The following is a 12,620-nucleotide window of genomic DNA, read 5'->3' as shown; positions in this document are numbered from 1 at the left end:
GCAAAGAAGCATGGAAAAGAGTGTCTAGTGAGGGAAGAGAAAACCCAGGCGAGTCTGGTGATTTGAAAGACAAGGGAAATTTTACAAAAGAGGGAGTGATCAACTGTGTCAAAGAGTGTGAAGAGGCCGGTAATACAGGCTGGGAATTGACCATTGGATTTGGAAACGTGGAGGTCATTGGCGACCTTGAAGAGGGGTTTTTCTGGAGTAGAGGGAGTGAAAATCTGAGTGGATTCACTGAGAGGGAGTGGATTCAAGGAAGGACCGAAAGATGAGTAAGGGGACCGTGAAATGCGTAACTCTTTCAAGTGAGTATAATAGCTAGTTTGACAAAACCAGTTCCTTGCCTGTTTTTAGATTTTGGAATAGCTAACACTCAGCAACAGTTAGTGTGTAGACCCATCAGGAAATTATATAATTGGGATAGGAAAAAAACACCAATTTTTAAATTCTGCCCTGGATTAGCATATATTTAGCCTGGTTTTCTAGAACTGTATGTAAAATACCCAGCTGTCATCACTGGTATTCACAGTAATGACTTTGAAATACATAAGACTCTTAAAAAAAATTTGTATATTGATGTAAGCTTATAAATATCTTTCATGTAATTTGTCTAAGTTCATCCAAAGACCCTCGTTTATCAGCGATTCTCTAAATTCATTAATATTTTCTAGCAGGAAAGTGGGATAATGTCTTTTAGGAAACTGTTCTTTAAGAAAGGATTTCTGTTTTAAACTGTAGTGAAGAAAAGGAAACGTACCAAAACTCTTCTGCTGAGGCTTTCTACAGAAGGCATGCAGTTTGTCCACTAGGGGGTGCAGTAGGAAGGAGAATGGAGCTCTGTCTTCAAGTGGCTGCCATCCTGGGTAGTGGTGGAGTGCACCAAGTGACGTGGTTTCCTCTCTTTTTTGTTTCAATTCCTGGAGATAAATCCCCAGGAAGAAAAAGGAACATGATGCCGTAGCATAGTTTTGCTTTATGCACCACGGCCACCACCCCCCACAAGTTCATAGTAAAATTAAACGATAGTAAATATACAAAAATCAATAGCATTCCATTGGACCAGAAGTGACAGAAGAGGAGGTGTAATAGAATAAAGTGTAACATTATGGTAGCATCATAAGTCCCTATGAATAAACCTAAAACAATATACAAAGCTTTTATGGGGAAAGTTATAAAACTATTGAAGGAGGTAAAAGAAGATTTCAAAAAAAAAGTAGGCATATATTATGCTCATGGGTGGGAATGTATGGCTTGCCAGGTCTCTCCAAATTAATCTACAAATCGTAGGAATCCCAATTAAAATCTCAACAGATGATTATAGATTAATTAGGAGAGATGAATGGATTTTTATAACTATTTTATGTGCAAAAACAATACATTGGCCATTTCATGCAACTTATATATATATATTTTTGGGGTAGAGGGAAAGAGGGACTATTTTTCATATTCAATACATAACCTATATATGCAAATAATAAAGTGAATACTAACACACACAGTGTATGCCTCAGGCATGTGGAACTTTTGGTTCCTCAAATTTACCAAGCTCTCTCTTGTCACTGAGCCTTTGCACTTGCTGTTCCCTTGGTACCGCCTTCCACCACTTTAACTAAATCCTAGTTGCCTACCACTACTCATCCTCGGGTGTCAGCTTAGATTCTTCTCTCTCGGAGAAACTTTCTCTGACTAAGCTCGTATCCTTCTTATCTGCCTCTATCAGAGCACATATTACAATCAAACAAGACCCGTGCAAATCACTGACAATGCCCTCCTTGTCTCCTGCAGGTGAGAGAGTTTAACGGTCGGCATTTTATTTTAGAGGAAGCAATTACAGGGGATTTTGCTTTGGTGAAAGCCTGGAAGGCAGACCGAGCAGGAAACGTGATTTTCAGGTAGTGTGATGGTTTTAAAAAATATTAACGTGATGCATTTCAGCAACTTTCTGTTTCCTAAATTGTGATTATAAAATGGATATCTTTATGTGTTTGCTATTTAAAAATTCGTTTAAAAAAGACTTAAACTCAAACACACCCACATGTATATGTATATATGTGTGTGCAGGGCTGCTGCTACGTGGTCTCGCTGGTGTAGTATACTCATGGAAGTCTGTTCTGATTGGTTGGTGTCCATGTTGCTCTGCTTGTTAAATATTTGAATCTATACGCCCTTGAATATAGTCGCATACAAATTATTTTTTTCCCTGTGTATTTTAGTCACCAAGACCAGTTATAATGTGGAGACATGCTTAGAAAACATGACAAAACCACACAATTATATTTAATTTTGATATTGTTACATGCATTATCTTAAAATGTCTAAGTTACTTTGATATTCTGGAAAGATATTGCTAATAATCTTTGAGATCAGTTTTTTTCCAGTGCTATTGGTGTCTACTGGGAAATACTTATAAAGGTTCTATCTGAAAAGTTGATTAACCTAGTAATACTAAACTTTCATTCTCATTATCTGGATAACCACGGATGTTAAGCCATAGGCTTAATAGATTTCAAGATCTTTTGATTATCCTAAGCATACTAAATATCAAGTATTTAGTATCTTGGATTTATAGATTATATAGTTGTTAAAATTATACCACCTTTGAATATACATATAAAAGTTTTTCCAAAATATTTGGTTTTGAAAACTTTATCTGTTAGGTTACAGAAATCATTTTCTTTCTCATAATATTGTCATTTGCTTCTTTTAGTTCGCAATTTTTTATCTTTACCAAATGCGGCTTTGGTACAATCTCAATTAAATTCTCAGTGACCACTCTCATGTTGTCTTTGTTCATTTCTGAAGAATCTATATAATATTAATACTATATTTGATTTCTTGAATTCAGCCAGTTTTTGAAATTACAGCTAATTTTGGTAATTAGCATCCTGTCTACCTTATCTGACACCTTGGTGTAATGTTTGCAAACTTTAGTTGCTTTTTAAAAAAAATTAATAAAATTGTATAGTAGCAAATGGAAATGAATTATTTAGAATATTTCCATGAGTTTATCCGTGCTCCACTCCCTGGCTCTAGTTATCTAAAGACTGCACAAGGGCTATTCTAAGCAAAGACTTTATGCCTATGGTTTATGCTAAGTAACCATTGAACAGTAATGTGAAATGAGAGCACTCATCACCAATGGTCAAGTGACCTAGATTCTTAAGATACTGACTTCTAGGACCACCTTCATGTTTAGTGAGACCACTGGTACAGACGTCTGTCTAGGCCATTGTTAAAGTGGGAGAGCTCTGGATGCCCTTACCTCTGGCCACTCTGCCCTTGGAGCTTTTGATGCTGCATGTCTGGTGGAATCCAACACAACAACTTGTGCAAGTACACAGGACTCCTCTCAAGGGCACACCTGTTCTTGAATCCAAGTGAAATAAACATCAGTGGCTTAAATGACTAGTAAAACACCTGTGACTTGTTTCCGTTTACCAAAGAAATTTTTCTATCAACTGAACACTCTCAGAAACAAAAATACATTTAGATTTTTATGGTTAGAGGAAGTGCATTAATTTAGAAATGTGGGAATGCAAAACCATCAGCAAAATTGGCACCTTCTTGAAATTTTTACACCTCAGGGTCTGATGTGGGTGTCGTACTTTCAAAAATTTCATTAGAAATTGATTCTCCAGAATTATCTTTATAGGTGACTCACAAATTACCAATGAATGTTTCATTTAGTTTCTGCAGTAGGCTTCAATAGGCTTCTCTTTAATAGAGAATATAATTACTATACCTTCTCGTATGAAGCACTTGCTGCTTTTCCTTAATATTTTAATAAGAGCAAGTTCAGTGAAATATTTAACTATAGAAATAAAGTGGTATCCCCATTAAAATATTTAGGGAAATTAGTTTTAAATATATTTATTAATATCCATTTTATTTTCCTGTGTGTAATCTATATGTTGAAACTGAAAAATAGCCCCTCTTTCCCTCAACCCCATTAAAAACCATATAATTAAGTGAAGTGGGCATTCTATTATTTTCATTTATAAAATAATTATAAAACTTCATTAATGGAAAATATGATTTGCTAAGATTCACAGATTCTTAATTTATAGAAATTCTTTTAATCTATAATTAAAGCTGAAAGAAGTGCGTCTTATTTTTGGTCTTCTTTCTCCACTTTCTTATTTCCCCCACCCCTGATGTAGGAAAAGTGCCAGGAATTTCAACCTGCCCATGTGCAAAGCTGCAGAAACCACAGTGGTGGAGGTAAGAGAACAGCTTATTTCTGATTTCCTGATGTTAATTTTTTAACTTGATGTTACGTGTTAGTTCAAGAAAAAGTACAACAGTTCATTTGTTTTTTGGAGGACAAACAATGACAGCTTTTTTGTTTTGCATATGGAAAGATTCTATTTAAATACATCATAGTTGAAATTTTGCTGTAACATTAGCTTTCTGCTTAGCTAGGATCTCACTAGAATGTTCTCTTTGGGAATCAAGCCATAGAATGGCTTATAAAAGTCCTTTGGTACTTGTGTTAAATAGATCTTCTTGGGTGAAATCTCAAGATGAATTTTTGTATATAGAATCCCAGGAAAATAGTACGTTGTATCAGAAGTTCATTTCTTACTATGTTAAATAGTGTGAATTCTTTGAGGAAGAAGGAGGGTAGTACAAATAATTGCTTTGATGTGGTTCTATTCAGAGCAGTTGAATTAAGGCGCTAACTGACTCTCCTTTGGATGTCTCAGGGTTTGGGAGAGACTTGAATAATTCTAGAGCCTTCCCGGAGTTAAAGCTCTGGACAGAAACAGGTGGTTATACTAAAACCCTGCCATTTTGGTTATACATATATGAACCTGAAAGGAGACCTCAAAGTGATTCTTAAGTTGAGATTTTGAGGATCACCTTGGAACCAAATTTTCCTGGGAGTTTGAGATAGCTTTCCCTTGGGAGGGCTTTATAGGAACCCATCCTGGGATCTGGAAATGAAAATATATGTTCTTGATTCATGACAGTAGTGTTGTATGTGACATTTTTTTATTTTTATTTATTTATTTATTTTTAATTTTTATTTATTTATTTTTTCCCCCAAAGCCCCAGTAGATAGTTGTATGTCATAGTTGCACATCCTTCTAGTTGCTGTATGTGGGACGCGGCCTCAGCATGGCCGAGAAGCAGTGCGTCGGTGCGCGCCCGGGATCTGAACCCAGGCCGCCAGCAGCAGAGCGCGCACACTTAACCGCTAAGCCATGGGGCCGGCCGAGGGTGACATTTTTTAAAAAAAATTTTCTTTTTATTGATGTCATAATAGTTTATAACATTGTGAGATTCCAGTTGTACATTATTATTTGTCAGTCAACATATAAATGTGCCCCTTCACCCCTTGTGCCCACCTCCTCCCTCCCTTCCCCCTGGTAACCACCAAACTGTTCTCTCTGTCCATGTGTTAGTTTATATTCCACATATGAGAGAGGTCATACAGTGTTTGTCTTTCTCTGTCTGGCTTATTTCACTTAACATAATACCCTCCAGGTCCATCCGTGTTGTTCCAAATGGGACGATTTTGTCTTTTTTTATGGCTGTGTAGTATTCCATTGTATATATATGCCACATCTTCTTTATCCAATCATCTGTTGATGGACACTTGGGTTGCTTCCACGTGTTGGCTGTAGTGAATAATGCTGCAATGAACATAGCGGTGCATAAGCCTCTTTGGATTGTTGATTTCAGGTTCGTTGGGTAGATACCCAGTAGTGGGATAGCTGGATCATAAGGTATTTCTGCTTTTAATTTTTTGAGGTATCTCCATACTGTTTTCCATAGAGGCTGCAGCAGTTTGCGTTCCCACCAGCAGTGAATGAGGGTTCCCTTTTCTCCACGTCCTCTCCAACATTTGTTATTTTTTGTCTTGGTGATTATAGCCATTCTCATGGGTGTAAGGTGATATCTTAGTGTAGTTTTGATTTGCATTTCCCTGATGATTAGTGATATTGAACATCTTTTCATATGCCTATTGGCCATCTGTATATCTTCCTTGGAAAAATGTCTGTTCATATCCTCTGCCCATTTTTTGATCAGGTTATTTGTTTTTTTGTTGTTCAGATGTGTGAGTTTTTTATATATTACGGAGATTAACCCCTTGTCGGATATATGGTTTGCAGCTATTTTCTTCCAGCTGGTTGGTTGTGTATGTGACATCTTTTGATTCCTCCATACGCTTGGCCAAGATGGTATTTCATGGAGGCAGTACAGTGGTATTTTTGAAACAATCAAATGTTAGAGTTCTGTTCCTTTCTTGGGAAGTGAGGTAGATTATTTTTAAAGTGCTGGGGGATGTGGTACTTTCAACCCAGGTGTGGTAATTTCTTTTGCAATGGCTGCAGTATTTTTTCTACACTTAAAATAGAAAATGTGGTTTGCTCTCTCTGTGTAATCTGTTTTTTTTATTTCTTGGATTGTCTTAATGACCTGTCCATGGCACACATCTGTAACATTACAGATGAAGAAAGGCCTATAACGTAACTTAAAATAATCGATAGTTTAACACTATATTGATTTTATGTACTTCTATAAAACGGCTAGAAACTAATATTTCTTCTCTGTGTATCAAGGGGCATTATGCATTATTCTGGGTGAAGTTCTTTTTTTTCTTCTTCTTCTTCCTTTATAAACTGGTTCTTTTCAGCCAATCTTATTTCTTCTAAGAGCAAAAAATGACCCTCAAGTATCTGAGAATCATTGTAGATATTAGAAAGAGAGGTTCTCTTTTGGTGTAAAGGAAAGGGAGATAAAATCCTTTAACTGAGCCTGCAAATGTGATAAAGGCTTGTCTCTTGTCCTAGAACACACATCTCAGATCTAACATAGCACACTCGTTCCTGTTAGGCCAAGCTCCCATTAGGATCCCTTTCAATACCGTGCTATAGCCAGCCACTTCCAATTGACGGTATTTGCACTGTCCAGCATGGTAGCCACTAGCCACATGTGACTTTTAAAATTTAAATTAAAATTAAATAAAGTAAAAATTCGGTTTCACGTATGGCTAGTGACTGCTGTGTTGATCAGTATAGATATAGAACATTATCATCACTGTATAAAGTTTTATTGGACAGAGCTTAATGAGAAGGATCAAGATGAAATCTAATTTGTCATTCTAGTTTAGGAATAGAAGCAAAACTGCTACTTAGACGATAGATTATTGTAAGCCTGCGCCCTCTGCGTGCTCGTAGTAGAAGAGGTCCACAGGCCCATAGGTTGAATTGTAAGAACTGTGCGCTCCAAAGTGGAAAATAATTTGGAATTGGGGATGATGAATAGACTGGCCATTTTCTGACATGAAGTGTGTTTTGACTTTGTGACTGTGGATTATTCTGAGTCTAGTGAGCACCGTGGGCCTCCAGCTCCTCTTCTGTGCAGTCCGTTACCGGCATTGGTCTCCAGGATTCTATAATACTTTTCCTCTAGCCCTGTCCTGCTTTGTTTTATGGTGATCCTAGTGGGATGGATGATTATGAGCTGGTCTCTGAAGTGTAGTATTTAAGAGGAATCTTCAGAGATAAATAATTACCAGCATATTCTCCTGCCTGCTAAATATTAACAAAGATAATGGCTACCATTAATCTAGTATTTATTATGTATTAGTTACTTCTGTATTCTTTATGTACATTATTATTATTTTAATCCTCACAATAGTCCTATGAGGTAGGAACCATTATTAGCCTCATTTGACAGATGAGGACTTTAAAACACAGAGTGGTTAAGTTACATACCTAATGTCACACAGCTAGGTGGAGCTAGGATGGAACCATAGAAAGACTGATTCCAGGGTGTCTGCTCTTTTCCATTATTTTATGAGGTACTCTCAAATCATCATAAATGGATGAAGTTTCAAGCTCTTGAAAGATATTGAATCTCCAGCAGTAGGCCATTTCAATGCTGACTATTAGAATCAAGCAGATAGGGAGGTTTTGGCCAATCTATTCCTGTATCTCTGGCCTTCTTGCCAATTATTTCCATTATGGTCTTTTTTTCCTCCAGTACCATCTACTTTGGAGATGGCTTTGGGAAGAGTGTCATCCTGTGATTGATAGCCCTAAGGGTTCGTTCAGTCTTTCTCTTGGACTCCGTTCATTCTATTGTGTAGCCTCTTTGAACTTTGCAGCTTTTCACAAATTTCCCTAAACATGGTGACTGAATGTCTATTCTAGTACTGCAGCATCGTAAGCAGTAGGAACTATAACAGTGACTATACCCTGCATTTCAGACAAAGACTTTTTTTAGACTTCTTAGCTCCTCTCCTTTCTCTTACAGATGAGGAAATAGAGGACTTTTCAGTAGCAAAATCTGGGTTAGAGTCTGTCTCCTGAAGCTCCTTGCCACTCCACGATGCTGCGTCCTTTCAGCCTCTCTCCCTGTTTACATCTTGTCACTTGAGTTTTAAGGAGGGTAAAACTATAACTATCTAAAATATTAATGATAATTCCCTTAGACATCTTAAAATTTTTGGACTTAGAAGCAGGGTGGCAAAGGAACGTGCAAGCTTTTTTTGCTCATAATTTCTTCTCTCATTAATTTCCAGTAAATGTTTTATGTCAAGAAGTAAACCAGTATGTTTATCTTGAATTAAAGAGAATATCAAATTTGCCCTTGACGTGACTTATTTCTAGTTTCTGTAAAAAGGAAACATTACTCCTTTTCAGAAAAGTTTTCCTTTTCAGATGTGTTCTAAACAAACATATGAGTTGTGTAAAACCGAAGAGGTAATCAGTTATGTCTGTTTTTCCCTTTAACAAAACCAATATGAATATTGCATTCATATTTCTTAAAACCTGCAGCCATTTGCATGGTTCACCACAAAGTTGTGATGTAGTGAATGCTGGCTGTATCTCCGCCCCCTCCCCTCTTAAAAAAGTGGGTAGTTACTTGGGAAAAATAGTACAAGTGGGTGTGCATACTGGCACACATGCCAGAGAGATAACTCTCTTTTTAGCCCAGACAGTGTTATTTCTGGACCTCTCTCTCTTTGAGTGGGTGAAGTCTTCCCTGATAAACTTCACAAGTTTAAGTGCAAAAACAGCCAGGGAACAACTCTTGGCCTTGCATTCTGTGTGTATAAGAAGGAGTAGCCAGGACTGTTATGTCTTCCAAGGGGAATTCATTTGGCTTTTGGAGGGGTCTTGTTAACCCCTCAACTCCCTGTGAGCCCCTCTGCCAGTCTCCTAGGTGCGTATCCTACCATCCTGGGTTTCTCTGGAAAACGACCTACTTCTACATTTTTTTTTAAGCAATTTATAATAGAAAACCTAGGGGGAGGGACAGGAGCGCTTCACTCAGGAAAGTGTTGACGCTTTGTCTCCTGCAAGCAGCCTGGCATGCCTACGCTGTCAGAAAAGGTCGTCTGACTCAGCCACCAAAGGCTGTTGAGGCTGCCTGTGACTGAAATAACCCAGCTGGCTCCAACAGGCGTGTGCCCTGGCTGGTGTTAGAAGACAGCAAGGTTTATACAAGGCCTCTTTAACTATTTTGGCTAATTTCAGCTTTCAGTTAAAATAAGTCTATTCATTATCACAACTTCAATAAAGTTATTTTTATTATATTTACATTATAGTATATTTATATAGTTCCTTATTATGAAAGCATTGTTTATATTATGATATTTGATGCACACAAATATGATATACATGTAGCCTGTGTGGGTTATGAAGCATAATAATAAATTGAACACCTGTGAATTTACTTGAGGTAAGAATTAGAGGATTGCTCATACTCATTTTCATCCACCTGCCTCCCTGTGGAGACAGCCACTATTAAGAATATTGTGTTTATCAATCCTTTGCTTTAAAAGAAATTCTAAGTCATAAGGTGTGGACATATGGAAGATTATGTCCAAAGTGATATCCTAAGACTTTTTGTTTAGAAGATCCAGGCTTTGGGAACTGTGACTTCTGTGTTCTGTACTAATGCCTGGCACATGCCATCTCTCCTTAGGAGATTAACTAGAGGAAAAGATTAGGAGTACATCTGCCATCCTGCCAGGAAGATGTGTTGTTTTTGGTTGGTGGGTGAGGGAAGGAAGGTGGAGATTGCAGTGTAAATGATATTTAAAAATTTTGTTTTCAATATTTATGGTGAAGGATGATGAACTTACACAACAGTAAACAGAAGAGTGTCATGAACCCACCTGAGCTCATCACGCAGCTCCAGTTACTATCATCCCGTGATCACTCCTGCCCCGTCCACATCCCCATCTCCTTCTTTCCTGTATTATTTTTAAACAAGTACCAGATATATCTCAATGGCATTTTAGGGAAAGTTCAATGAAGCTCAGAAATTCTAGTGTGCCAAGCACTTTTCTAGGTTTTGAAGATACAGCCTGAACAAAAGAGAAAAATCCCTGCCCTCATGGAGCTTAACGTTCTGATGGTCAAGATAGATAATAGATACAATAGATAGATAATAGATACAATAAATAAGTAAAATATAGTGTATTAGATCCTGATCAATGTTAAGGAGGAAAAACAAGGCATGAAAAGGGACATGAAATATCAGGAGAAGAAACTGAAATTTTAGATAGGGTGGTCAGGAAAAGGCCTCACTGAGATGACTTTTGAGTGAAGACCTCCAGGAAGTGAGGAAACTAGAGCTCTGCAGCTGTCCGAGGGGATCAGTCTGGCCGGCAGCAGGAGTAGAGGTGGAAAGGCCTGAGGTGGGAGCATTTCTGGTGGGTTTGAGGAGGAGGGTTGACATACCCTCCTTTCTTCAGTGCAAGGTGGTCGGCCAAGGAGTCTTACATGAGGGTAGCTTTCTTGAGAGTAATGGCAGTATCTTCTGGGCTATTTGAAATATGACTTCTATTTTTAGTTGATTTTAGTTCCCAAGGATGATTAGGCCTAAATCTGACATTAAAACTCTGAGGTGAACGGAGAATGTGATGTTGAGATTGGAGCCTCTTGGCTTTTGTGACCCTCTGGCCCCGTCTGAAGGAGTTTGCGTTGATAACTCCTCGTGAATTACTTTAGCAGAAGTGATCAAACTGGTTGTTATTTCACTTTACAATAGAAGGTGGGAACACAGTGGATTTTAACCACGTAACTTAATCACTTCAATGGATCCTCTGAACATTTAATCTCCACCAAGCAGGCCAATTAATGGATCAGTGTTTTAGAGACTTTGGTTACCTTCCTTCCTGCTTCAGAGAAAATGAAAATGCCTAAGGGGTAAACATAATTCCTTTCCTCTGAAGTTTCTTTTATTCTTAATCTTTAGATTGCTAATGCCTTATGATTTTACATTTTCAAAAGCAGAGAAACTCATAATTTTTCCAAGAGACAGTAAAAAGAAAAAAAATAAGTATAAACAGGAAAAAATTAAAGCTTCTGACCACATAAGACAAACATTTCTAACCATGTTGAGAAACTTCATTAGACAGATTGAATTTCAAAGGCACAGACATATATAGGCAACTACTGCTCGTGCCTGTGTGGGATTCATTCATATACACGAGCTCTGATTGACATGTGGAGATGTGATATTTATGAGAACTTGGCTGAAATGTCAAATTTGACATTCACTGTGTGAAGCATTATATGTTAAATGCCCTTCCCTGCACATTAGTATTGTCCTGGTGAAGCTTTCTACTTCCGTTAGTTAGTCTGAAGAATGAGGACAGCAAGAAACTGTTTATCCCAATTCTTTTTACTTCATCCACTTGGGCCAGTTGGGTTGAACACTCCACACAAGTTCTTTAAAAAAAAAAGGGAAGGGGGCAGGTAAGAGAGCTATTTGATACAATACAAAAAGAAGGAACACTGTCTTCCCACCAACCCACCATGAAACCTGGGAACCCTTGATCCTAAGGCAGAATACAGTCGCCTTCCCACGTGTTAACTTTGGGGTGGATATAGTGAGCAATGGATATCATTTATATTGGTTGATTTGTAAACTTAGGTTATATAATATCTTTAATTTGCATTTCTTTCTCTTACAGTTTTTCAGTTATAAGATTTTATTTATGCTTTTGGATTTTACTTTTTTTAGTTGATTACTGAACCACTCTGAAAGAGATATCTGTAAATTCTTGTGCTACAGGTTAGCCAGAGACAGAATGCTTTGACGGATAAGATGAAACTATTCTTACATAACTAAATGAGCCAATTAATTCTGCTTATTTCAAAGTATTGGAGTACTTAAAAACAATTCATTCATTTCCTTGAATTTTCATGAAATGCAACATTGGTTTGAAAATATTTGAATGCTAATGAAGATGTATTTAGTGAAGACATATTGTCGTTGAGTACTTTGGCAAAATAATCTTCTCAGTAATAGAATTACTATTATGTTAATATTTGCTGTTTCTACCAAGGAAGCAGTAAATATAAAAAACATAGACTTGGCGACTGCCCAGTTTTAACTTTACTGCATTTTTTTTTTGCATACTCTTGTAGATTACTAAATATAATTCTTAGCCTAATGACCATTTACATCCAGAAGAATAGCAGGATAGAAATATGGTATATTGATGATAAAAATATATTAAATCAAGTGCTAACCCTGACATTTTATTTCTTGTTGCTTGGTAACAATGCAGCAACTATGTGCGAGTTCCATTATCTCAGGTACAATGGACTTCATTGCATTGTGGGGTAGAAATACCAATTACA

The 12,620-nt window shown here is 37.3% G+C and overlaps 1 protein-coding gene across 2 annotated transcripts in view; it reads left to right on the top strand.

Annotated features, from left to right (window-relative positions):
* OXCT1 (3-oxoacid CoA-transferase 1) overlaps positions 1-12,620 on the top strand; it is a 139,616-nt gene that overhangs the window by 35,192 nt on the left and 91,804 nt on the right. For both annotated transcript variants that reach the window (XM_087443237.1, XM_004422775.3), the window contains 2 exons: positions 1,789-1,895; positions 4,164-4,224. In XM_087443237.1, the coding sequence (XP_087299363.1) occupies positions 1,789-1,895; positions 4,164-4,224 (168 nt within the window). The remainder of the gene's footprint in view (positions 1-1,788; positions 1,896-4,163; positions 4,225-12,620) is intronic.

Source organism: Ceratotherium simum, chromosome 18, assembly GCF_057802395.1.
Source record: "Ceratotherium simum simum isolate JZ-2026a chromosome 18, ASM5780239v1, whole genome shotgun sequence".
Lineage (NCBI taxonomy): Eukaryota > Metazoa > Chordata > Mammalia > Perissodactyla > Rhinocerotidae > Ceratotherium > Ceratotherium simum.
Note: the sequence above shows the minus strand (reverse complement) of the source record. Positions and strands in the feature narration are given on the sequence as shown.